The following is a 26,914-nucleotide window of genomic DNA, read 5'->3' as shown; positions in this document are numbered from 1 at the left end:
ATGCAAATCAAACGATCGGAGACACACACGGCATTCCCGGGCTTCCCAGCCGCTCGCTTCCAAGGTGAGGGTGCTGCTGAAGGGCACATCCCGAGTGCCGGGCGTCTGGGAGGTGAACCCTCCACCTCTCCCCCATCGCCCCCGCTTCCCCCATGGTAACCACATCAATTCAGGTCTTCATCAACATTATGGCCCCGCGAGATGGTCCCCGGCCCGGGAGCGGCCCCCCGTCTGGAAGGGGGGGCCCTGGGGATAGGCTCTTGACCCTGAACGAGGCTCCCTGCATCACCCCGGGGGGTCTCCTGCCCCCCACCCCTCCATACACCCACTCCTTCCACCACCGCCTTGTAGGACCTTCACTCCCCGCCCCCTCCTCCTGGTTCCCGTTCTCCTCCATCCCAGCTCTCGCCGTCGCCTCCCTCTCCTCCTTTTTATTCCTCCATTCGGTCACTTAAGCGGGGAGTCGCCGGTCTCCCCACGCCGCCGTTTTCCAATCTCCTCTCAAATTTATTGGGTTCAGTGGAGGCCTTCCTGTCCTTCCTCCGCGTGGAAATAGAGATCAGAGGACCCATTACTCCGACAGAGATGGATGCGGGTCCGTGCCCGCCGTCCCCATAACAAGGACATCAACGGGGAGGTAGCCACCCCCCCAACCCTGCACCCACATCCGCCGGCACCCCCCCGAACACCCCCTTTTTTCGATGTGGCCCTCCCCCAACATGAACAAGACTCCCAGCTCTCACCTCATTATGCGGATCCCTTATAGCCATTTTGATATAAACCCCCACCACCACCACCAGCACCACCACTATGGACAGAGACCCCCCCCACCCCAACTACATGGCCATCCCATCAACATCACTTTCATTACAAAACATGAGATGCCGAAAGGAGTCAAGGACAGTGTGGTAATAAATGAGGGTGGAATGCATCTGGAAGCATTGTCATACGGGTTAAGCATTATGCGGACTTCTTCTGCATTGGTGAATTGGCGGCTGCCTCGTAGCGCCCGGTAATAAAGACCCCGCCGGTGGCCGAGAGTTCAGCCCCCGTGAGGAACGCACCGCGGGCCGGAGGACGACGAGAGACGGGAGATCCAGGGCAGGCGAGCGCTCAGACAATGAGCCGTTTCCGGTTCCCTCCGAGGGCAGATTTAGGTGAAAGGATTCCAATTCTAGACAAGTGTCTGGTGTGTGTGTGTGTGTGCGCGTGTGCGTGTGCGATACCGGTAGACTCGAGTCAGGTCGTTTCACTCGCTGGGTTTGTGTCGGATGTTGAAACGTGTGAAACGTCGAGAAAAGCCTGAGTTCCCCTTTTCAGAGCGATGTCATACCGACATCGTCGTCGCTGGGTTCAACAGAACCGACAAAAAATATAAAAACAACTCTTCAGATCAAATGACAAAAACACAACGACGAAAGGGCTTGTGATGAGTGGACGAGGGTGAGGGAAAGTGTGTGTTTGTGTGTGCGCGTCTGCGTGTGTACTCACTGTGTGTTACGGGCACTATTTGCGGGGGTCCCAGCGGGCTCAGAGCCAGGACCTCGTCCGTGCTTCCGGAGCGCAGGATGGCCAGCTCCACCTCCTCATCCGTCAGGCCTGCAATCAAGACACAAACCACGGAAGACCGCCGCTCAATGTGACATAAGGGAAGGATTGAAATAAAGCAAGAAAGAAATTGCTCTTCATAATTCTGCTGGTTATATTTCCCACGCGTTTGAAATCGCCAAGGTTCAATAAACGGCAAACCGCTCCGACATCAACCACCCCGCCCCCGCCCGCCCCCACGTGCCACAAAAAAGGAAAGAAGAAGCAAAAGAAAAAGGTTTCGACAAATGTCATCAATTCACAATTTGCATTAGGAATATCAGCCTGATTGATAGCCGTTTTAACATGCGTGTGTGGAAAGATCACACAATGAAATCAGAAACTGTGCAAGCATATTAACTGTCACCAAAGGCAGAGAAAATAACAGTCTGTCCACTTCCCCCGTTATATTTCCCAAGTGGAGATTTCATACACCCCAGACAGAGAAAATGTCTTATTTTAATTTCTTCATTGTGATGTAAATGTATTACATAATTTTGCAAATGCCAATATAATTTAATCTTCAGATCTTTTTAATGATTTTAGTGATGATTAAATTGCAAAGGGCTCCCTGATGGAGAATCAGAGGGGAGGAGGAAAAAAAAAATCTAATATGATCGTCTCCTTTTGTTGGAAGAAAGGATTTTATTTCAGATGCCATATGCCGCCATTGCTGAAGGGCTCACGGTTTAATGAGAATACTAATCCACCAAGAAAATAATTAGAACTTTCTAGAACCATCTAAACACTTTCTATATTTTCAATCTAGGACAACGAGTCACGACGAGGAAAAAATAAGCAAAAACGCCGTACAAATAAATCGGAACTGAAGAGCGACAGACTTCGTGTAATGCGTTGGACCCATGTTTGAAATAAGTAAATCCCGCCTGCGTTAAGGGTCTATATATTAAGAGCCTCTTCTGCGCTGCCGTTTGCTTAGCATCGCTTTCTGGGCCCATTTGGTTGAGTGCGTTTCCTGGGTTTACCGTCTATCTGACAGAAAATCCCTTTTTCTCTCCAAGAGCCTTTTACTCCGATAGTTCCCCCGGGGTCTCCCACTCTGAAGGGAACACTCGCACATGAGCTCTACGCAGGATTTTCTTCCAACATCCAGAGTAGCAGCACTTTAAAAAGAGGTTGAGCTGATTTGTTCTGAATGACAGGCCTGGTAGTGGTTTATGTAGCAACTAACGACGGTAACACCGGCCAAATTGTGATGCATATTAACAGAAGCTGGTGTGGGGGTGGGGGGATCTTCATTACACCAACGTGGAGTGTTAACACGAGGTAGCAACTGCCGTGACACTTCTCCTGACTTGTTAAGGGTGTGAATGAGCCTTTACCACCGCTACAGCTCAGTTAATCAAGCCCTAAATCACTTCATTAATATACTTTAAAAGCCTGCGTAAAAGAACTGCATAAAAACCTCTTACTTGACACGTTTGGTAAATCAAGAAAAAAAAAAAGACTGAACAAACAAATAATCCGACATAAAACAAACGTCCGTTTCGACGACTCTTTCTTGGGAGAACCCCCACGGACGACACCCCACACCACCCCTCGCCCGTCCACCAGACCGCTCCAAGGACACCCCACGCCCATGAAAAGGGTTGAATAATTGAAGGCCAACGTGGGGCGGCCTGTCATGCGCGGCGCAGCCTGAGTGCCAGGAAGTCAGCGCCGCGCCGGACTGCTGAGCGGGTGCAAGCTGCCCCGTCCAATAAGCAATAACCTGTCCCCGGACTCCTGATTCATCTGACCACAGCAGACTGCATGGTGGCAGACTATTGAGTGAGACATGTTCGGGCTCCATTTCACCAAACAGGAAGAAACCCCCCCCTGAAATAAAAGTGCTTCCGTCGTCTAAGGGATTCAGACCGGTCTCTACCCTACCCCCACCCCGCCCCCCCACTGCTCTTCCTCTTCACCTTGAAATGTGCTTTTCTCTGAAAAATAGACTTCCAGGCGTTTCCGAGTAATGTATTTACATTTTAATGGGCTTCCCCCCCTCCCCTGTTTCTTTAATGTTGTTTGAGCAGGGGAATAAAAAGCTTAATAACAGCCTTTTCCCCCCCTTTGTCTGGCCTGCAAATAAAATGACATGGAGATTCATAAAGCAGCTTGATCCGTTTTATTGTCGGGAATAAAAACAACAACAAAATGAAAGACCCCTCAGATCTATGTATGAAAGAAAATGAGAACAAGGTGAAATTGAGTTTTACATATAAAAGGCAAAAGAACAGAAGAAAACCCACAAACAGAGCGATGGCGCTGATGCATTAGGCGCTCCCAGAACCTGTGGAATGACCCAGCCCCTCAAAGTGGATCCAAACAGTGAGGAGATGAATCTTTAAACACATAAATAACACCTAATGACGACACCGTAAAGCACAAAAGAAAAAAAAAAACAGGAACAATAATGGAAAGCTATTCTGTATTTCATTATACTGTATTATTTGGCGCACCTGATACACACGGGGCCTGTTTATGAGAGACCGTATTAGCAGATGCTCCAGCAAAGCACCGGCTTTGACCTTGCCATTCTCATTGGGGCATGAAATTACGGTGCTGGCACCTCGATATTACAGCTATAAATACTGTAAACTGCATATCTAGGCTACGTTTTCTATTGTCTTTCAACATAAACCTGATCGGTATTTATTTAAAGGAAAACCCATTGCTGGCCGCGTTATTTACGGCTCTATTTCCACCGGGGCCTTCACTCCCCCGACGCTTTTTAAGGGCAAATAGGCGGCACAGATCTTACATAAAAATCCATTTCACAGATTCTGGCAGTTTTGAACTTTATGGGTCAAGACACAGGCTGGACAACCAATTATAAAAATTGCTTACTAAAATATTTTGGGTGCTAAAAGGTGAAAGCCCCCCTTCTCCAACGTCCTCCAAAGGCCTGAATGATGCAGCCGCCCTTGAGGCAAAATGACTTACATTTTGAATATCATATTTAAAAACAACATGCATGTCAGGGGGAGGGGAGGGGGTGTGTGAGGGTGGATGGGGGTCATGAATAGATGGAGGTCAGCGGGTTATTGAGAACTAGCAAGAGCGACTTTAAGCTGTTCCTCGTTCCCGGGCACTGGGGGGGGCGGGGGTCCGCGGAGTCCACACGTAGTTCAGAGCCAACCCCCACACCATGCCCCTAAATAATGACCACCTTCATAGAGTATTCATTTATGTATTAAAAAGGGGGACTCTCCTCTCATTTCCCTGCTTTATCGCCTTGTACTGATGACAAAGTAGGCAAGGCCTAGGGCCGCCGAGTAATTTACAACCACATCAATCCCTTTACCTTCCACGCAGGCCTTGGTCATTGTCATTTTTGTCCGAGAGGTGAGTCACATGACCCCCACTTGCAAACAACCTCCTATTAATATGTGGGAATGATGAACCTTCCCCGCGTCGCCTTACCTTCAGACCAGGTATGGTAATACACACACTGGTCTACTACCAGTGTTTCTCCATGACCCCTGATCACCGGCCCTCTGTTCAGGGCGAAACCTATTAGCATTATTTATTTAAGTCGATAACAGCTGTGACGCCAGAGTGGAAGAGGGAAAAGAAGAAATAAGTCAAGCCGTCATATATATCTCACTGACATGGAGTGCACTGGGCAGCGTTTCTCCTGCTGACCCCACCTGTACTCCTGCACCTTTTTGTACTCTTTACTTTCCCCCTCCCCCTAGACAAATTGCAACCCCCGGCTAGCCAATCACGATGCAGCTGGGATGGGGAGGGGGGGCGGGGGGAGGGGACGGAGACTGGGGGGGGGACAAGGTCAGAGTGACATGCTCATTTTCAAGATGGAGAATGCAGTTGAATCCGTCCTGAAATTAGATTTTCCTTTTGATAATTATGTGTGCGATTGCTAATTGTCTTAACGGGCTGGCGGTGCCAAAACAACGGCAGGCGCTCCCGGGATGGCACGTCCGTTAATTACACCCGACGCTGATGGTCCAATTCCCTAGATGAGGCTGCCACACATTAAATGTTACTCAAAAAAGACACTAAAAATGTACTTGAGCTTGGCAAAAGAGAGGTGAAACGAATTGCTTTAAGATGGCTGTGGCAGGCATCACGCCTCAGAAGAAATCCTGTCTGCGAGCGATGGGGTGAACACGGCTCAGAGAACGAGAGAGAGGGAGGCGCTTTGAAGGCTCAGATCTCCAGGTAAATGATGCTCAAACGGACTAAGTTTCACTATTTTCTCCCAGTTTATTCGACAAGGACTCAAGAAGGGCAGCTAGAAATATGGGAGTGCATAATTGCCAATTCATACCGCAAAATTGACAGTTGGAAGGGAAACAGAAAATTACATTTTTTTTCAATGAATATTGAAATAAAGCAGGCTATTAAGATCTCTTCAGGGACGGGGTGGGGGAGGGGGGCGGGGGAATGAGACATAACCAGAGAGGCATCCTTCAGTGCAGATTAGGGCACAAATATGCAGGGCAATAATGTGCACGGACGAGATTATTGTGTAAAGATTCTGCAACATGTAATCAAAGTGGGCCGTATTTTCCCCTTCATCAGCCGGCCAGTGTAAGCACTCGCAGCAAGAGGAATCCAATTTAAATTCCACTCTACCAGGAGATGGTATTGTTTCATTTTATGTGTGCTTTGACATTTCTGGCTGTTAATATAGAGTAAAACCCAGAACTATTTACATAAATATGACATTAAACTGTATTAGAAATTAAGACAGACATATTTTCTGTGGTCGCGGGCGAGAGGAGGGGCTGATTGAGTTTGGGGGTCAAAAGGTTGCGAGGACGATACGGAAGGCTGGGCACAAATGAAGGAATAAAACGTTTGTTTCTATTGGACTGTCACTGTGTCCGTCACCGCATTCCACCCTTGCTAAAATTATTGTCATGAACGGGATAGTGCAGACGGTCCGACTAAGGTCTTAGCGTCGAGGTAACCAACTCTGTTGAGAGTGACATTATTACAGACGAGAGCGCAATCGAGCAGAAACGAAAAACAGAAACACATTCATGTGTTGTTAGTTTTATTTGTGTATGAGATAAAAATAAATCAATTTGCAGTGAAATCTTTTGAAATTGGCATATGCCTTAGCTGCCTGCAAGATTAGTTCCTTCAAGTCACAGAAGGTGTCGACAGTTCACACGTAACATGTACAAAATTCTGCAGCGCAAAATGGTGCAATTACTCTCGACTTTGTGAAAATGAAGAATTAAATATAATGAGTTATCGGAGTTTACAATAAAAATAACAGCCTTAACAACGCCAGGCAAAGTTTCAAGTCAAAGCGAGGATAGATTAATCTATTCCTGCAGTGCATGTGTGCAATCCCAAATTGTTCATCAAACAACTGGTAGATCAGAGACTGTCAGGGCCATGTGTTCAGCAAACACTTAGGAGACACTGCTCTATTTACTGTTATTTACCACTCTGTTCCCTCCCGATATGCATGATCCCCCACCTCAGAGTAATGCATTGGTTAATTAATCTAATACATAAAACAAGAAAAGAGCGCTTTCGAGAATAACCCAGAAAAGAGCCAGATTTATATCTGATTCGATCACTGTGATAAAACGAGAAAAATAAAAAAGGCGAATTACATCATGTTATCGACGGGGCCCTTATTGAATCTGAGATAACCTGCAGTGGATTATGAACATGCCGTAGTTGTTAATAATGAGACGCAAAGACAGGGACATTTCTGAAAGATATGAGGAGTCATTAGAGCCAGAGGAGGAGAGGCAGCAGGCAGCCATAGATTCGGCTTCATGTTTCGCTCCCTGATCCTGCCGGCCTAGGGCTCACTTTCCACCGCTCACTCTAATGAAGGAGGGTCCCTTAGCTCTCACTCATTGTTCCTCTAGAAGCCCCCTTACCGAGGGAGAGAGTCAGCAGATAGTACCAAACCCGCATCCAGCTATCGGGATGTTTGTTAAAAAACAAACGAGTGAATGAAAGCCGTGTGCTGCCTTTCGTCCTCCGATAGCGACACTGACCTTATTTCGCCCACACATGTGTGCCCACATGTGCGTGTTTGCAATATTTTGATTGTGCCGCAAGTGAACAGATGAGCCAGCAAAATCTATTCCACCCCTCTGCCTCCTGATCTGACCAATGGCAGGCCTCGCATTTACGATATCTGTTAAATTAAATAAAAAGGTTGAGAACGCGGGCAGGGAAGATGGTATTGATAATTCCATTGAAAATGCAGTGGGCTTTTGTCAATATTAATTTTCCTGAACCCAAAAGAGCATCCCAACTGGTGGGTCATTTATTCGCAGGGCCTCAATCATGCACTTTGCAGTTAAATCGACCTCCATCTAATCCCCAAGGGCGAAATGCTAAGGCCGTGACCTCTGACCTGAAAAGACTACGATCCTGAAAAAGCCATTCGGTGTGCATCGCTATCCAAACTCCATTAAATATTTACATTTTATCGTCTTATTATAGATTTTCATGACATATACATATTGAAAATGTTGGTTTGACAAGGACTCATAGATCCAGGCCAAAACCAAAAGAGCACTCAATGAGTTTATATTAGAGAAAGCAATATGTACTGTCATTGCTTAGCAGGAAAAATAGCAAACAATCAGCTTCATGCAAACATTATATTTAGTGATATTATGTATTATTAATATAATTATACGTTATACATTTTTTTATATATTCTTTTAAATGTGACTGTTCCACCATTTTCTGCAAGGTCAGCTCGCTAGCAATTATGGTGACTGATCCGATAGAGTTCCACTATCAACTCGCACTATCTTTTATTCTTTTTAGAGATTTGGTCTGCCAAACGCAAAGAGAGAGACTTCATCACTTATCCCATTCCGGTAAAAGGCCTTAACATTGCTTTTCCTTTAAACGTCCTTTATAATAAAATAAAGAGTAGGATGGGGGTGAGGTAATACGATTGGCACCAACAGAATACTTTCACTCTTACCTTTTTTCTTCAAGAAGACTCTCCGTGTGGCCAGTGGACTCTGGCGCACCTTGGGGTTTTGCAGAAATTTCACAGCAGTGGTAATCTGCGAAGAGACAAATGTATTAATTTCTCACAATGCGATTATGTCAGGGGAGGACGGTAATGTGTGCAGGAAGAACATCCAGATCCATTAAACTCGGCAAACATCAGTCTAGACGATGAAGAACGCTATTCGTTAAAATGGAAGAAATGCCCTGACGACTGCCTACCGAGCCCCTTCCTTTCAGCACGAAGACCACCTGACCACTTTCAGACTAAATCTGGGGAACGACCAAATCAGCAGTTATAAAATTAGCCCATCAAGAGTGCCGGACAAATGGAGTATGGAGCTTAATTTGCTATTACCCTCTTAAAGACAAACTTCCAGTCTTAAGTGCGTGTGGAGGAAGGAAAATCTATACTTAATGCAGAGGTGATCATTTGTATCTAATAACTTCAGAATCCTAGGCCGAAAAGTTCTGTAATTCTTCCAGTTAAAAACCTGCCATGATCAAATCAGCCAGGCTGCACGTTGTAATGACTTGAAACGTTAATGCACTAGAACGTTATACGGCATCAGAACATCAGAAGTTTTAAGTGCCCGGCGTTCATCGATTCTATTATGTTTTCCTTCGAGATGCACCTTAATTTTCCAGCCTGGTATGCATTTCCAACGGATTGGAAATGGGGTGGAAGGAAAAAAAAGAAAAACCCTCCTCAAATAATATTAAAACATAAATTTGAAGTGGGGCCTGCGAAGTGGCGCCGGCTAAACTGGATAAACATAAAAAAACGGGGAACACACAAGATGGGAAGGTTTATGACTTATTATCGCACCTGTGGTCCCCCTGATTCAATTTCAGAATGTATCCCCCTAATAGGTTGAAAGGTTTTGATTACTCTTCTTTTCTTTTAGTGTTGAAAGACACAAAGTGATTGAGCACACTGCCAGTGGTAATTCATTTTGGGTAATGCATTGCATATGCTATGGAGCCTTTTCCATTCAAAATAAATGTATTTTAAAACTTGTCCGAGCAGCAACGGTGGCAGGGGGCGGTAGAGCCATGACACAGAATACATCACACATTTTATGGAGTGAGGCACGGCTGCAAACAATATCCCCTTTTGGAAAACTTTCATGTTTTTTTTTTTACTCCATAAAGTAAACAAACACGTCCGATAAAGAATAAAACGCTCGGTTTTCACCGAAAAAAACCAAGACGCCACACGGGTCCCTAAACTCTAAACACCTTCACCAGTAAAAAACGGTCCCTTTTCAAAACACGCAAGTTCACTGTCGGCGCAAATGAAGAGCGCAGATCTGTGGCGTCGGCGTGACATTAGCGTGACCTTTGGAGCCGCGTGAGGGGGGCCCGGAATGCACCGCTCCGGTCCCCGCCCGGGGCTTATTAAAGTCAGCCACCCGGAACCTCCGTTGTGACAAGCAGATTAAACCATTTGCATGGTGGCCCCCCCCCCCCCCCCCCCAACCCCGACTGGATGTTCTGGGCTAACCGATAAGTGTAAAAACATTGGGACAAAATATTCCCCTTTGATAACAAGGCAATACCAATCCTGCTCCCCCTAGAATAGCTTTCACCGTTTAAAGTCAAAGCGATGATCTAATGTGGAATTGCTGGATAATAAGCCCGGCTAAAAATGTAATAAACAATATAATGCGGTATAATGCGGGCCCCTAAGTGGATGAATCTGCTGAACTAGAGATACACCATTTTAAATTTTCATCCATTTTCAATACCGTATATTGACAAAAAAGAGAATGCTGCCAATGTTAATAGGCGTAAGTAGGACATCTTAATAAAAATACCACATCTAGCTCGGCAGCCAAACATCCATTTGGTTAAAATTGTAGTGGTAGATCTTCGGGGAGTGGAAAAGTGCACTTCTTGGCAGATGACATAGATGCTTTGCACAAGTTCCAACCAGACACCTCAATCAATTATAACCACATTGTGCAGATTTCAGTCTTGTCTTGTTATTGACGTATGGATCAGGGTAGTCCTAGTGTAGGATAGCACGTTATTCTTAAAGGGAGCTCAGCTGCATCTTAGCACATTTAGCTGATCCGTGTCATCTCAAGTGGATGGAACAAAAGAAGGGTTGTTTGCTTTTCTGAATACCGGTAAATACGTTTTGGTTAGCACAACAATTAGGATCTTTGGTCTCTCGTAAAGCTAGCACTGCTAATGCACCAAAGTGCTCCATGTTAACACTGATAATCTTTACAAACCAAATAACCAATAAAGTGTCAGGTAAAGCTGAAAAAGAGCTCAAAACTCAATCACAGGAAGAGATAACATTAACTAACACACTTAAAGAGGGGGGAAGTTGATGAACGGACAAGATTACAGCAATATTATTGAGTTTGAGTTGGGCAAGACTTAACAATGCACTTGTCTCAAAATTCCAATTGTGAGTTGTTGTGTTTTTTGCCGGCCTGACTTGTGAGAAATGAACAAGAAATCCAATTACCTTCGACCACGTGGGTGGACGCCATGGGGAATTCATGGAACAAGTAATTTTACCCTTACTAGTAAGTCGGAAGAATTAAAGAAGAAAACCGCTACAGCCGAATAGAGACAACCAAAGATAACAGACAAGCAACACAATGTTACACATTACAGATGCTAGGCATTCCTCACTACAGAGGAGGCATATCTTTTGATTTGCATATGTAGGGGTATTGACTTGTACTGGGGTCTCTCCATGTCCATGTTGCTCCTGAGACCAGCGGACGGACTGATCTGAAGTCCTGTCTGCACAGAGCGAACACATTTCTTTAACCTTATTTGCTCAATTATAAAACTGCTAAAAGGTTCAGATGGTGCGGGGGGGTGCTTGTGTGCGTAAGAGCAACAGTCTTGCTCTACGTCTTAACTACATCTACGTCTGTGTCTTAAACTGCCATGGACCTCAGCCAACATTGAGCCTGGCCGGTAAGATCCAACTCTAGGCTACTTTTGTAAACTTGACTTACACATGACGTGACCATTTCTTTCAAAGGGAGCCGTATGGTGTTAATGTTGCTGTACTTTCAGTCACCAATGGTTTTTTTCATTACTTTCCATCAGGGCTCCATGCCAGTTTAATCTCCTCCAGGAGCTGCCCAAATGCATGATAGAACATTGGAAGAATTAAGTTAAGCATAAATTATTCACTTTATTTTATTAACTATTTAATAAAACTCGAAATGTTAAACGTCCCCTTACCCCTTGCTTCTTCTCGTCCAAAAGAAACCCCTCTTTATGTGTCAATAATTAAGACAAAAAGAGGATCAGGGAGCAATCTCGAAGGGGGTGGAAGGGGCGAGGGAGGGGACATTGGGGGGTGAGGACTAAAAGGAAATCATTAGCAAGTATAGGATTTAGTCTCAGTGTGAATCAATTCATTCCAAATTGCCCTGGCCTGTACATTTGTGGAGAAGTGCCTCTGATATAATAACAGCTTGATAGACATGGGAAGAAATTGCGTTAGGCGAGTCTCCAGTTTCAGCCCTAAACAAAGCCGGGCAGTCCTAAAAGAGTGCAAAACCAAGAGAGACGCTCAAAAAGAATGAAGCTTGATATTAATTAGGTGGTTTACTGGGCAGCTGTCTTAAACGTATTAACCCCACTGTTTTTCCCGCAAAAAAAAAAAAAGTGGAGGTTTTAATAGACAGATTGTGTTTCCTTTAGTGTACTCACCACACAACGCGCACAGCAACGCCTTTTAATCTTTGTTTGAACGAACGGCGCCTGAATGCCCTTCTAATAGAGATGTCTTTCCCTGCATAACGTGACCTTTGGCGTGGGGAAGCACGGCCCCGTGGGAGCTGAGATGAGGAAGGGGTGACCCCAGCCACACCACAGAGGGAGGTGGGGGCCCAGCATTTAGCCTGCCCCCCCCCCCCCCCCCAAGTCCACACTAGATCGACCGGCGCTGCCGACAGGGGCGAAGGTTGAAACACAGAACCATCCATGGCCTGTTGACGCATAATTAACTTCTACCCCCGCCCAATCAAAACACAGTAGTCAAATTGCATGAAAGAAGCGAGCACCGGTCCCCGGTCAGAGTTTGTCTTTCACTGCTAATGACAAACTATACGGTAGGAACAGTCCCACGTGTGCGTCTGGCAGAATGATCACAGAGGGACAGTGCATAGGGCTTCAGACCCATGATCCCAAAATGTGGTTATTCTTTATTGAGTGGTCCCAATTCCAGAAATGAAAGGCCGAGAGTCTACGCTCGGATGGGTAAAAACAGGTTATGGAAAACTCCATCGACTTTGCAGAGCAAAAGGTTTAAAAATAACCGTGGCATCGGTGACAGCGGACCCGTGGCCTGGGATATTGACATTAAAGGCACATCACTGATTGTTTCTTTTCCTATTTAATCAGGCTCTAGTCAGACCACCATTGACGCAGAGCAAAACTTTCCATTGAGGAGAAAAGATTTTTACCTGTCTAAAGTCTTGCTGGAAGGACAAATCAAGATATAATACTGAAGATGTATAGACTACAAATTGAAAAACAAAAGGAATTAGTGAATACACCGAAAAGTGTTGGCAAAAAAATTGGCAGGCATGTTGTGGTTCTTGGCAAATACTTTGGCAAATGTTCCAATTAAATAAAAACAGGCAGAGCAATAAATAGTCACAGTTGTGGTAAAGCACATGTGCTCACTGCTCAGTGCTGAAGTACCACTGATCCACTTATAATACCGATAACATTTAGTGTGTTACCCCCTAAGCTCCCGTTTGAATTGGAGTTGAATTTAGATAAGGTTTCTCCAGACTACAGTTTCTCATAAGATTCAAGGAACCGTTACAAATGCAGTAAACGTAAACTGCCTCAAATCTATTAAATTAATGTACTGAGGTACTTCTTTTAAAAGAAGGTCGGTGGGATCCACCGGAGGGGGATAGATTCCCTCTGCTCCGCAGGGACCGGAGGACCTAAGAGAAACCCGCGGTTCCCCGGCAGATATTAACCAGAGGGAGAGCTATGGGCTGACGTCGCCCCTGTGTGCGGCTGTCAGCCCGGTGGCCGCGGGCTCCGGCCCCCTCTAAACCGCTGAGACTGATGACTGTTTGGATAGGGGCAGTCCCACGGGCCCCCATGACTAAAGACCAGGGCCGCTGTCACTGACACCTCGCCTTCACTCACTTTGGGCCCCCCCAAGAAATAGGAAAAAATGCCAGAGAGTAGATCACACCACAAAATCCTTTTAATTCAGGTAAAAGGCCCAAAGCAAGATTCAGGGGGGCAGGGGGGAGCGCCCGGAGAGATAAGGGTCATCGGAGATTAAACTGTGGCACTTTAGCAGCAGGGGGTCAGGGGTGGACGGGAGTGGGGGTAAGGGGGGGCGGGTACGCAGTGTAGCACAACAAACTACTCAGCCACCACAAAACATTGCAGCCCCCTTTTCCTCCACTGCAATCCAGTAATGGATACTTCCTTGGCTCCACGATTGGTCAAAATGTTTTCATACAATAATTTAATTCAGAAACACTTTTACAAAGCAGGAGTAATCAATTTTAATTAGTTGATTTTTTTTCATTCGCGTAAAATTTAATGTACTGCCATCGATCTCCTCTGTTCTTTAATGCAGTGCCTCTTTCCTGTAATTTGAAGCTTTTCTTTTTTTCCCCCTTTACAGTCAATGATGGCATTCTGTGACGGACAGCTGCATGCGTGGTTTAATACGTAGAATGCATCTACGCCAAGGTCGGCTTCAATGCATACTCTGCAACCTCCAACCCCAGTCACTCACTCACCAGTTTCAGGCAAAAAAAGATTCAACCACTAGTTTACTGCAGGCCTCCTACAGACTTCTATTCATAAAAGGCTGTAGATCTATGATCAATGTCACTGCTCTTATACAAGCTGGCGCTATGCCTCATATCCACCACAATTAATACACACAAAGTAGGGAAAGAAGGAGAGCATGCTGCATTAAAGGGATCTGGTCCGAGATGCACCATCATGTCCTTGTTACATGAGTAATGCCGTCTCCCAGCCCTCAGAAAACAGCTTCCTATAAAAAAAAAAAAACACAAAAGCCTTCGGTAAACAGGTTTCATCCAGACAACGGCTCTACCGGCTCCAACGACATGTCAACACAACACAAAGGCGTACTTTAGAACTGCCGCGGTCCGCTATCCAGCGCCCTTCGTATCATTAAGACACCCCCAGTGTTTCACATCCAATTAGCTGATTGAGGCAAAGCACAAGGGGCATCGGTGGCCCTGCGACGCGGGGCCGCCGAGACGGGCCCCAGAAGTTGTATTGTGATGGGAGAAGACGAGGACGCCCCCCTCCCCCCAGTCCCCCATCCCCCGTCCCCCCACAAGCCCTCTCCATCACGAGGAATGTACATTGACAAGCTTGGTGCTCTCTCGGTTAACCCACCCCTCCTCAAACACACACACACGCGTTTGGCAAATGAAGCAGAGAACCTGGACTGAAAATGCCCAAAGTTGGCATGGCCCTCAAGTGCAGTGTTCCCCACATGCCAACAGGGTCTAATGAGGCAACACTAGAGAGAGAGAGAGAGAGAGAGAGAGAGAGAGAGAGAGAGAGAGAGAGAGAGAGAGAGAGAGAGAGAGAGAGAGAGAGAGAGAGAGAGACAATACCAGAGAGAGACCATACGAGAGAACGAGACAGAGAGAGATCCTGTTATTGATCAAATTATTTCTTCTGCCACTGTGAGAGGGTGCCCACGAAGACATTGCTAGACAGATTGTGACATTCCAGTGACATTATAATCTTGCATAAACCCTCTCGCCAGTCAATGGCCTGCATACGCTAATCGCGCGTCTTGGATCAACAATTTCATGGTCTTCAAAAAAAGAGGGCTTGGAATTGGTGGCGTGACCCTTCCCGCACGGGCCGAGAGACCCCGCTTCTCTCACACACACACAACAAAACACACACACACACACACACACACACACACACACACACACACACACACACAGAAACACACAGAAGGAAGAGGTGGTGGGAGATGGGAGCCAGGCACTACCACAGCCAGGGAAGATTAACATCGCCATCTACTGGTCACGAGTGGTAATGTCTGTGTGTGCGAAAGAGGAGGGGGGGTATGGAGGGGGCGGGTCTGCCTCAGAGGCCTGTCAAGAGACATTTAGACACAGTTGCCAAGACAATGGGCCACACATCTACGGCGGTGTTTCGAGTCTGTCTGAAGGAGCCATCACAAAGAGGGTGAGGGCACTTACAACCTGAGGCCGTGGGCTTTCTGTTGGCTTTGGCAACAGAAAACAGGCAGAGTATGTTCTCGATCACAGCTAAGTGACACAGAAAAATGTTGGCAACATGAACTTTATATATATATATTGCAAAGAGTAGTCAATGTCAAAGCTGAAGCAAAAAGGATTCTGACAACCTCAGCCGAGAACGAGCGTCGGATTTTGATACGGATGAAATTGTTTCAGAAGAACTTTAAACATTTGGCCGGCGAGGTTTCAGAGGAATTTGACAGCTGTCGAAGGCAAATGTCAGCCCTTATTCAACCACAGAGTGTTTAAAATAAATGACGTGCAGCAGTTTGCTTACGCCACTCCTGTTTGTGAAACGGCCTGTCCTTAACAGAAAGTTCAGCCAAAATGAGCAGGTTTAGCGACATGCTTTTACTGTATACCTATTCAAAATAAATATCTGGTGGGGCCTTTTCAAAACTGAATTCCACTGCAGTAAGGCCGATAATATGATGTTGTTTGTTCAATGTAAGACTATTGTCCCGATGACCGGCAGCTCTGCAGAAAACGGCCGCCCTGTTTGAAACGGTAAATGGTAAAAAAGTAAAAAGCTTTTCTAACCAGTGCCCACTGAAAGCGCTTTTCTAACCAGAGGCCGCTCAAAACATTCACCCATTCTTGCACACCCTCACACACCGACATCAGAGTCCACCACGCAGGGTGACAAACAGCCGGTCAGGAGCAGTGAGGGTGAGGAGTTTCGCTCAGACACCTCGACGCTCTAGGAGCTAGGAGGAGCCGGGGATCGATCTAGCAACCTCCCGGTTACCAGCCGACCCGCTCCACCTCCTGAGCCACATGCCGCCCCAAATAACGTAGGTCTAGCTTGGGTCAGGGTCCGCCCGAACAGTGGCCCCTACTCCAAAGCAGAGGGCCGTAACACAATGGGTTCATTTTCAAGCACAAAGGGCTCTGACGTTATCAGCACCAACCACCAATGCCTACCAGGTGAACTCAGTGACATGCAGAGCGTACTCAGACAGATTGTGTCTATCAATAAATGATTATTATTAATAGTGTTATAACTAACCAAGGCCCCTTAGATAAGAATGAAGATTAGGGGGGGGGGCACTACAATGTCACAGTGGGGGGGTTACAGGGGGAAAGGGGGCTGTGCTGGCAGGCCTCTCCACACCTGTTCTGACATTTTCTGTCGACGGGTCGACCTTGGAGACCAAATAAAAAAAAACACTCGACAATGCCACTCTTCACATTTCAAAAAGGAACACTCGGCTGGGGGGGGCTTTATCTGGGTGGGCTGATACCTAAAACCACTTCCCTCCACATGACTGGGTGGAAACGCTTGATGTCGTCGCCTGTAAGCAGGGGGGAGGAATCCAAGCCTAGGAATGGGAGTGAGGGGGAGAGTGTGTGTTTCGTAACGTAGAGTACAGGGAATAACTTGGACCACAGGTCAGTTAATTAAGACGAAAAAGGGGTACGAATTGAGAGAAAGGAGCGTATCGTTACGATGGCGTTACGCTTAGTGAGTCTGGCCACACCGCACCTCCGAACCCCCCAACGAGGGGCTCCCAAGTTCCCTCCGCCAGAGCAGACACCAAGTTTACTCCGCGGGAAGAAACTCGTGGCTGCCCAGCAACCGCCCGTCCATCCATCAGCCGTCCGTCCATCCGTCAGCCGTCCGTCCGCCTGGGGCCGTTTTAATCAGGGAGTAGTCCGACGTGGGAGCGGCCCCGGAGAGCAACAAAACAGCCTCAAATGAATCCAATCGCGCTGTCAATCACGGCATTAGGAGCAGAACAACAGCGCTGGCACCGCGCCCGGCCGCGGGCCCGTCCAGGTGTTAGATAATTGTTGATTGTTGCCAGTGGCTTGAGCAATGGATGCTGGCGCCTTGTTTCTTTCTTTTGGGGTCTTTTTTTCTTTCTTTTATTGTGCCAGTTGTGCCTGTTTCACTGCTGGCATACACCGGTGCCCCCCCCGTTAATGATAGCTGTTAAAGGTACTCCCCCCGCGGGCGAGGACTGCCTGGCCTACACAAAGGACTCTTGGCAGGCGGCATTCGGAGCGGGAATGGAGTAACCGGAGGGGGGGGCTCGCAGGCTATGGACGCGCCGTTAGAGGGGCGGTCGGCGCCGAAGGTCGGCCTCTTAAGATTAACAAAAGGAGGATGTGCTCAAAGGAATACTAATGGGAGGAGTGAAGGCGAGAAGTGCCGGACCACGGATTTCTTTAAAAGCTCGGATCGGGGTCGTAAAAATGATGCCCCGAAACAACATGTCCGCACGTCGTCAGCCTGTCAGGTGTTGAATAGGAGGCCGGAAAAAATAGAAAAGGCGATAATAAAGGAATGGAGGAGAGGCACATCTCAAGTACTGTCTTGTCGGCCGCGGGTTACAGGCTGGGATGACGTCAGCCCTGACGGGTCTCGACATCAGCCTCCCACCCCAGCACAGACAAGAAGAGGCGAAAAAGCGCGAGAAAGCCTCAACTTTTCGGCACGTCAAACTGACACACACACACACACACACACACATGGACACACACACACACACACACACACAGCGGAGCCTGCCAAGACGCCGCTGGTATCACTCATCGAACATCTCCCTAGCTAATTGTGTTACAGCCGCTTGGCTTAAGTACTCTGCTTTTTAGGAGCTTTTGAAGATGAATGATCCCAGTTTCTTGTGTTCTGCCCCCCCCCCCCCCCCCCCCCCCCCCATGGAAACACCACAACTATCTCTGGTTTTTACTCAGCGATTCCCCGAGATAAGGCCCTAATCTCGAGGTGCCACACACAGAGAAACTGTGGAATCCCATTAGCGATTCACTTTCATTATTTTTCATCAAACTGCAGAAAAAAATAAAACAGACACATATTAATTAATATCCATTACCAGTTTTTTTTTATGCCCCTCTTGCAGGGAAGACGTTGAGGGGAGAAAAGAAGCAATTAGCTTAACAAAATAATCAAAAAAACGGGAGCAGAAACGCCTGATAAATGCCCTGTGAGGTCCCGTCTAAAGAGAAGAAGTGTAATACATTCTTGCTGTCATATTCCATTAAACTGCTATTACGGGCCTGATGGAACTATTAGTCACTACATTATTAATAACATTAATGTATTTACATTTTTGGTGTACAAGCCTGCTTTCATGCAATAATTTATGAACCAGACTTCAGATATGTTATAAAGTTCCCTCATCTCGGGCCTTTTGTGTTTATTATTGATTGTGAAAACAGTCAGATTTCCAAGTTCGCCTCCATCTCTCTCCCCCCCCCGCCCTTCTCTTAATGTATTGGAGTGGCTTGTTTGCATTAAAGGACTGAAACAAAGTGCATTTACATCTGAAGCATAACTTCATAATTTACATTCCAACATTTATTAGAGGTGACAAACGAGCATTTGGTCCACGCGTGCTTTTCCACAATGCAGCACTCATTCAATCCATATCAATTACAGCCGGGCGCCTGAGTGCAAGTGCAAATTATTTTATTATATTTATGCATGTACGACTCTATAGGGGGGGGGTTCGCTCGCACAAACACGCCGTTGCTAGATTACCCCCGGCCCATGTTAATGAACGAGCCGGGCAGAATTATCAAACAAAGGCTCAGAACACTCTCGAATTTCATCATTCTGTAAATTTCTGCTTAGCAACACAGGTTTGCATATAATCAAATGCACGTGTTTGCATGTGACGTCGTTAAAAATACAAACACACACACACACTGCTGTGTAAACTGTGTGCCGCATAAATGCCCGAGTTATGGTAGCAGAGTTTGTTTTCAGGGCTGTCCATGTGTCTACAAAACAACTCTTCTTACAGACTCCTGAGCAGTAAAGTGCCAGGTTCTGCGCCCTATGTAATTATCGTGCCTTACCTTACTGTATCTGAGCCTTGACTAAACCTGCAATCTTCTAATTGAACAGACCCTGGCACGGTACAAACAGGATCTAAAATTAACTCGTCAACCCCTCCCAGCTCCCCAACTGGGAGACAAAGTTTTCTACCTGCTCGACTGATAATGTTGACCTGCAGAGGACAAAAGCTACGGACAGCGTTGGAGTTACCAACCCCAGAAAAAGAACCAGAGAGAAGACAGAGAGAGATCATCTGCCAATAATACACACATATCACCTATGGCCAACAGCATTTAATTAAGGTGCCCTTTATGTGATTCTTCTTGTTTTACTTTGTGCCTTTTGTGTCTATCATTTTAGTCCACAATGTCAGTTGCTAATTTCGGACCATTGATACTAATCTCAACAGAGAGAGAACGTGGCATCGACCGAAATAATGACGGGAATGCTCTGCAAGTCTGGTAAATCCAACGCGTGTGCCCCTCCCCTGACAGGACCACTCCGGAAGGATGGCCGAGACAGCAGAGGGCAGGATGAAGAGAGAGAGAAAGAGGTGTGTGTGAGTGTGTGTGTGTGTGTGTAGGGTGAGAGAGAGTTGTGTGTGTTGGGTTAGAGAAAGGTGTGTGTGAGTGTGTGTGTGTGTAGAGAGAGACAGAGTTGTGTGTGTTGGGTTAGAGAAAGGTGAGTGTGTTGGGTTGGAGAAAGGTGTGTGTGTGTGTGTTGGGTTGGAGAAAGTTGTGTGTGGTTGTGTGTGTTTGTTGGGATAGAGAAAGGTGTGTGTGTGTGTGTGTGTGTGTGTGTGTGTGTGTGTGTGTGTGTGTGTGTGTGTGTGTGTGTGTGTGTGTGTGTGTGTGTGTGTGTATTTGACGGGGTAGGAGCCTCAATCACATTCTGTTCATTAAAATCAGGGGACATCTCCTAAAAAAAAAAAAACGATAGAGAAAGTTGCTGACAAATCAGGGGCTTCAGTACCTGAATTACCATAGTCATTTACTTATTAAGGCCAGGATGCTTCCTGTCAATCAAGCGCCATCATATCCACCCACACCCACCCCCCATTTGCAGCGGAAAGCCAGTGTAATTGCTTCTCATACTAATCAACACAACTTGTGTAATTACGCCTTGAAAGTGACATTGGGAAGGCCAGAGAGCGATGTGAGCAGTCCTGACAGCGGAGAGAGAGAGAGGGGGGGGAGAGAGAGAGGAGAGAGAGACGGCTCTGATTACACCAGGGACACAAGAGTCTCTCTCTCTCTCTCTCTCTCTCTCTCTCTCTCTCTCTCTCTCTCTCTCTCTCTCTCTCTCTCTCTCTCTCTCTCTCTCTCTCTCTCTCTCTCTCTCTCTCTCTCTCTCTCTCTCTCTCTCTCTCTCTCTCTCTCTCTCTCTCTCTCTCGCAGAATGAGTGTGTCCACGGTGAAAACAGGAAGCTGGCTGTACGTCTCCGACGGTTCAAAGGCCCAATAATGACGCTGTCATTAACCCGTTGATGCATTGCTAGTGTAAACAAACCATGGTCAAGTTAACCAAAATGTTAAAAATGGCTTTGATACCATGTTGAGAGCGCGAGGGAGGAGGAGACCCATTAGACCAAACATATAAAATATAGATATATATATATAAAGCTAAACATGTCGGTATGTTGGATCCCCCGTCATCACAGATGTGCCTCCAGAATCACCCCGGCTCCAGAGCCCCGCGCTGACAGACTGTGGACGGGTGACAGAACAACCTCAACGACCGAACCGTACCCAGGGTGCATCTGGCCCCAGTGACGCGGTGGCTCCGTCGGAGGGGTCGGGGGGGGGTCAGACCGATACCAAGACGGATAAAAAAACCAAGCGGACCCCCGCACCACGGCTCTTGGGCACGGCCGGTCCTCGCCGGCCGACCAACGACTTCCCTCGGGCTGCTTCCTACTGCGGGGACGGGGAAGTCGCTTCGGAGCATCTTCATCTCAAAAGAGGAAGACAAAATCGATATTAGGGAAAGAAAAAGTGTACAACTGGCGAGGGGACTGGCAAGTGCGGACAGAAAGTCCGGCTGAACACATGAGGCTTAGAGACGAGAAAAAAGAAACCACACAATAATAAAACATTGGGTTGGCCTCATCTGTGCTCATCTCTTTCAAAGAGGGGGGGCGGGACCGGCAGGAAGGGAGAAAAAAATAAAAGAGTCACTGACATCAAATAGAAGTCGACTCATTTGAGATTTTTGGCATGAGTAAAAAAAATAACACACACACACACACACACACACACACACAATGTTTTCATCTGCAAACAGAGATGAGTGTGAGAGATTTATGGCTCGTAAAAAACATCAAAAGACAGAAAAAGGCACAAAAAAAGTCCCATACAAGTCCCATGCCTTTCTTATGATCTGCAATCGTTGCACATGCTCACAACCATCTGAAATATGCTGACACCAGCCGAAGGAGGATAATCTGATGTGATCCGACCCCCTCTCCCACTGTCCGCCTCGACTCTCCAACCAGGCAAAAAAAAAAAGTGTGAACTGCACTTGGAAAGAAAAACAAAAAAAAAAAAACAAGGAGGCAAAGAAACGGAGCCTGGCGCTGTAAACAGACCCCCCTTCCCCCCCCGTACCAGAGGAGCTGCGGCGATGTGCTCCGAGCACGCACGATAAATCTGACGTGAAATCATAATCATAAAAGCAATTAGCTGACCCGGCGCCGCGGCGTCCTTGGACGTGACAGTGAGGATTCATACCGAGCGGCTCCAAGGAGGCCGGGCGCCGCACGCCGGCCTGGCCACGCTCGCAGGGAGGGCGGGGAAGAGAGGAAAGTGCAACACAGCAACAATAAAACGGAGGGTCGTTTCTGTGTCATTAAGCACTGAAACAAACAGGAGTCACACGGAGAATCACCGAGTTCGGCTCCGCTGCGCCCCAAAGACAAAAGGTCCGGCCTCTGAATCGATTAGAGAAGGGGATGCTGTTTAACGACGCCGTGGCGCTGGTTATATGAGGCGTTCCCGACCGTTCCGTGTAGAAAACGGCGGGACATTTGCATAGAAGACTAAAACTCGAAACCGAAACCTTGTGATTTGAACGCCTGGAATACATCCCGACATGGGATGTATTCCTATAAACACCTCATGGAGAAATTTCTTTCTTCTACATAAGCTGCCCTTTAGTACCTTCAACGCCCGGCGAGAATCTGCCTCGTTGGCGCTCTGCAAAAGGCCTGGCAATATTTACCCTCCAGAACCGGAGGATATGAGCTGGCCTCCACCTACATCCACCCACACACTCGTTATGTGTCTGGTACACGATCCCCCTACAACGAGACCCAGTCTCCCTCGCTTACCCCCTGTCCCATCCCTGTAATTACCAGAGAGGCCGAACTAGTGGGAGCCACCTAGTGACCGTCTTTTCCAATAATCGTGAAATATCTGCACGGCCCGCGCCCCCTCTCCGGCCATAACTCTGCTTTACTGCAGACAGCTCCAATAAAGGATTACAATTACAATTAAAGTAATGAGCAAAGAGGAGAGGAAAAAAAAGGAAAAAAACTCTGAAGGCTAGGTTCCCCAGGCTGCCTGAATGGCAGCGGAGTTTCTTGACAGAACGGAGAGTTCGCTAGCAGGCTCATTACGGCCTGCCGTCGCGTCCTCTCCTCCTGCCCCACTAATTAATTTGGAGCCGAGTGTTGAAATCAAGAGGCCTCGGAAATTAAAATAACGGTTAAAAAAAAAAAAAAAAGGTGCATGAAATGGGGAAATGAATTTAAAGTATGAATATCAAATCGAGGGGGTGGCGGGCGGAAACGTATTTCGGTTATTTCCATTATGGCTCTATGGGCTTTAGAAAAAAGAGAAGGTTTTGATTGTTTGAACTGCCTCTGGTTCTGGCTGATTTACACGTTGAGCCCACCGGCCGAGGCCAGGAGGGGTGCGTTAGCGTCGGGAGAAGCTGGAGCGTTCCTCAAACACATGGTCCCCTGGGGAAGCATTCACCAAGAAAGGGACCCAGGTTAACATATATTACAAATTTTAATAAAATAAAAGATTAAAACTTGTAAGGGGAAACTTCTTTAGCTCCATGATACATAGAGACACAGAGTGAGAGACAGAGAGCCAGAGACACAGAGCGGGAGAGAGACACAGAGAGCCAGAGACACAGAGCGAGAGAGAGACATGAGCAACATCTGTCTGATGGTGATCCATGGGAGTCAAAGGGAGTCGCCGCTGGGGAGAGGAGGGGTAAAATAACGAGAAAAAGAGACGAACGACGAGGGGAGGTTAACAGCAACAGACCACACACCACTCCGTTACTGCAGCCCCCGACCCAGGCCACAATCCCCTCCTCTCCAGAGTTCCTCAACTTAATTCACGTCCATCTTTTCATCTTTCCATCCACCTCTCTCTCTCTCTAACCAACGTGCCGTCATGGCGATATTGGAAGGTGGGCGGGGGCTACGGAAACTCAGGCTGAGCCAAAACAGATCACTTCAAAGCGCCTTATTTAACGCTCGCTAAATTTTTCATCACAGTCGCTTAATATCCTGGGGAAAGGGGGGCGCTTTTGAAGTTTGCCGCGAGACCGGGGATGTTCTTCTTGCACCTCCTATTTTCTCCTCCTCCTCCCATGAACCTCCCTCTGCTCCTTCACCTCCATCCCCCCACACTCACTAAACACACAACCCAGCCGGTATACCCATGTGCCCACAAACTGCTCCCTCCCCTGCCCCGCGACCTGTTAATGTGTGAACCCCCTTACGACCAGACCAGCAAATCGCACGCTTTTTGAGCGTATTTATTTAGCCACCGCGGGTCCATTGTCCTTAATGCTCTGAAACTTGAAAGCTCGGCTTAATTTTGCCATCCATGCCCAAAAGACCTGCCAATCCTGTTTGGTTGGGATATTGCCTCTGTGTGTAGACTGCTTGTTCACCCACAGGCACAATGCACATGCCCCCCTCACCCCCTCCCATCTTCTTTACACACCCACACACACACACACACACACACACACACACACACACACACACACACACACATACATTACGTTTTCTCATAACTAGGATCACAGTCACCATGCTGCATAAGGCAAACAAGACTAGAAAAAAAAGGTAGAAAATATATAAGCAATTGTGAGGATATGTTGTGATGTGCGTGACCATTTTCCATCGTGTTGTGTCTTTAAAAGAAACACAACCTTCCTTGTCTTCACCTAACTGGACACTGTAAATTAATCGCGGGGATTCATTCAAGGAAAAATAAATAATACTAAAACTGACGGATGAATCGATTATGGAAATAATTTGGTGGCTGACGCACAACTGACTGGAGAAACATAGACTGAATAGAAGTGAGGAGGAGCAGGGAGGAGGAGAGAGGAGGAGTGAGGAGCTGGGAGGAGCAGAGAGGAGGAGAGGAGGAGTGAGGAGCAGTGAGGAGCAGAGAGGAGGAGAGAGGAGGAGAGAGGAGCTGGGAGGAGCAGAGAGGAGGAGAGAGGAGGAGTGAGGAGCAGTGAGGAGCAGAGAGGAGGAGAGAGGAGGAGAGAGGAGGAGTGAGGAGCTGGGAGGAGCAGTGAGGAGCAGAGAGGAGGAGTGAGGAGCTGGGAGGAGGAGGGAGGAGCAGAGAGGAGCAGTGAGGAGGAGAGAGGAGGAGTGAGGAGCTGGGAGGAGCAGTGAGGAGCAGAGAGGAGGAGTGAGGAGCTGGGAGGAGAGAGGAGGAGTGAGGAGCTGGGAGGAGCAGTGAGGAGCAGAGAGGAGCAGAGAGGAGGAGAGAGGAGCAGTGAGGAGCTGGGAGGAGCAGTGAGGAGCAGAGAGGAGCAGTGAGGAGCAGAGAGTAGCAGTGAGGAGCTGGGAGGAGAGAGGAGGAGTGAGGAGCTAGGAGGAGCAGTGAGGAGCAGAGAGGAGCAGAGAGGAGCAGTGAGGAGCAGAGAGGAGCAGAGAGGGGCAGCGAGGAGCAGAGAGGAGCAGTGAGGAGCAGAGAGGAGCAGAGAGGGGCAGCGAGGAGCAGAGAGGAGCAGTAGGGGGAGGGGGGAGATGGCTGGAGGGTGGAGAGACACAAGAGGGGAATCATCACACACACACACACACACGCCCTCAGGCAGCAGTGACTGGTTACCAGCCAACCATGGAGCACACAGCCATGCATTACACGCACACGCACATTTAGATATATAAATATATTAAGCACACACACACACATATATATAAATATAAATATATATGCCCAAAGCCCGCTCCCACTAGCCCCTGAAGGTGGCGAGGAGACGAAGGGCGGTGACCCCCAGAGATGGAGGGGGGGGTCAAGGCAAGGTGAGTCACAACCTGTTAACGTGACTGGTGTCCCCGGCCTGACACGCAGACGTGTCTGACACACACACACACACACACACACACACACACACACACTTCCCCACCAACCCCCTGCAAGCAGTCCCTTTCCTCTCATCCAGATAAAATCCTTTCAGACACAAATTTCAATTATTCACCTCATCCAAATAATGCCATGTGACAAGAATTATCCCTACTGTAATAATCCACTTAACTGGGAAAGAGCAGCTCATCAAAGAGCGAAAGGGGGCAGACAGAGAGAGAGAGACAGAGAGTGACATACAGACAGACAGAGACAAACACAGAGAGAGAGAGAGAGAGAGAGAGAGAGAGAGAGAGAGAGAGAGAGAGAGGTGGACTCCCGTGCCATCCAGTCTCTGCTTAGGACCCTCCATAGTATTTCTTCTCCCCCCCCCCCCCCATTTTCGGAGCGGGCGGTGCTCCTGGAAGTGCACTGGGAAGACGATGATGAAATTGAAGTAAATTGAAAGAAAGCCGGAGAGAGAATGCTCCCACAATCAATAAGCCCAGGATTAAATTAGCCTTGGCATGAGGAGATGATGTGTGTGTGTGTGTGTGTGTGTGTGTGTGTGTGTGTGTGTGTGTGTGTGTGTGTGTGTGTGTGTGTGTGTGTGTGTGTGTGTGTGTGTGTGTGTGTGTGTGTGGTTGGTGGTGAAGAGTGACTGGCGATGAATGACATTGAGACATGTAGGCAGAATAATACAGTGTGCGCGCACACACACACACACACACACACACACACACACTCAGAGGGCTGGTTGGTGTGTAACCCGAGCCTCCCGGTTCATACAGCAGGCGGTGGTGATGGTAGCTATAGGTTCCTCTGCCCACCGGGGCCATGGGGGACCTCGCTGGTTAGACTCATCATGTGAACCGTTTAACAGCCGTTTCCACCCAGTACAGACGTGTTTTCTTTGAGTA

The 26,914-nt window shown here is 47.6% G+C and overlaps 1 protein-coding gene across 2 annotated transcripts in view; it reads right to left on the bottom strand.

Moving 5' to 3' along the window:
* The window catches only part of pex14 (peroxisomal biogenesis factor 14), a 47,873-nt gene that overhangs the window by 19,046 nt on the left and 1,913 nt on the right, over positions 1-26,914 (bottom strand). Inside the window, exons 2-4 of one of the 2 annotated variants that reach the window (XM_079742419.1) lie at positions 14,482-14,593; positions 8,537-8,621; positions 1,492-1,599 (exon numbers count right to left, since the gene is read on the bottom strand). In XM_079742419.1, the coding sequence (XP_079598545.1) occupies positions 1,492-1,599; positions 8,537-8,621; positions 14,482-14,505 (217 nt within the window). In that variant the 5' untranslated portion in view covers positions 14,506-14,593. The remainder of the gene's footprint in view (positions 1-1,491; positions 1,600-8,536; positions 8,622-14,481; positions 14,594-26,914) is intronic. The other variant, XM_079742418.1, reaches the window with a different exon arrangement.

Source organism: Pollachius pollachius (genome assembly GCF_949987615.1).
Source record: "Pollachius pollachius genome assembly, chromosome: 8".
Taxonomy (NCBI): Eukaryota; Metazoa; Chordata; class Actinopteri; order Gadiformes; family Gadidae; genus Pollachius; species Pollachius pollachius.
This window is presented reverse-complemented; position numbering and strand designations above follow the sequence as displayed.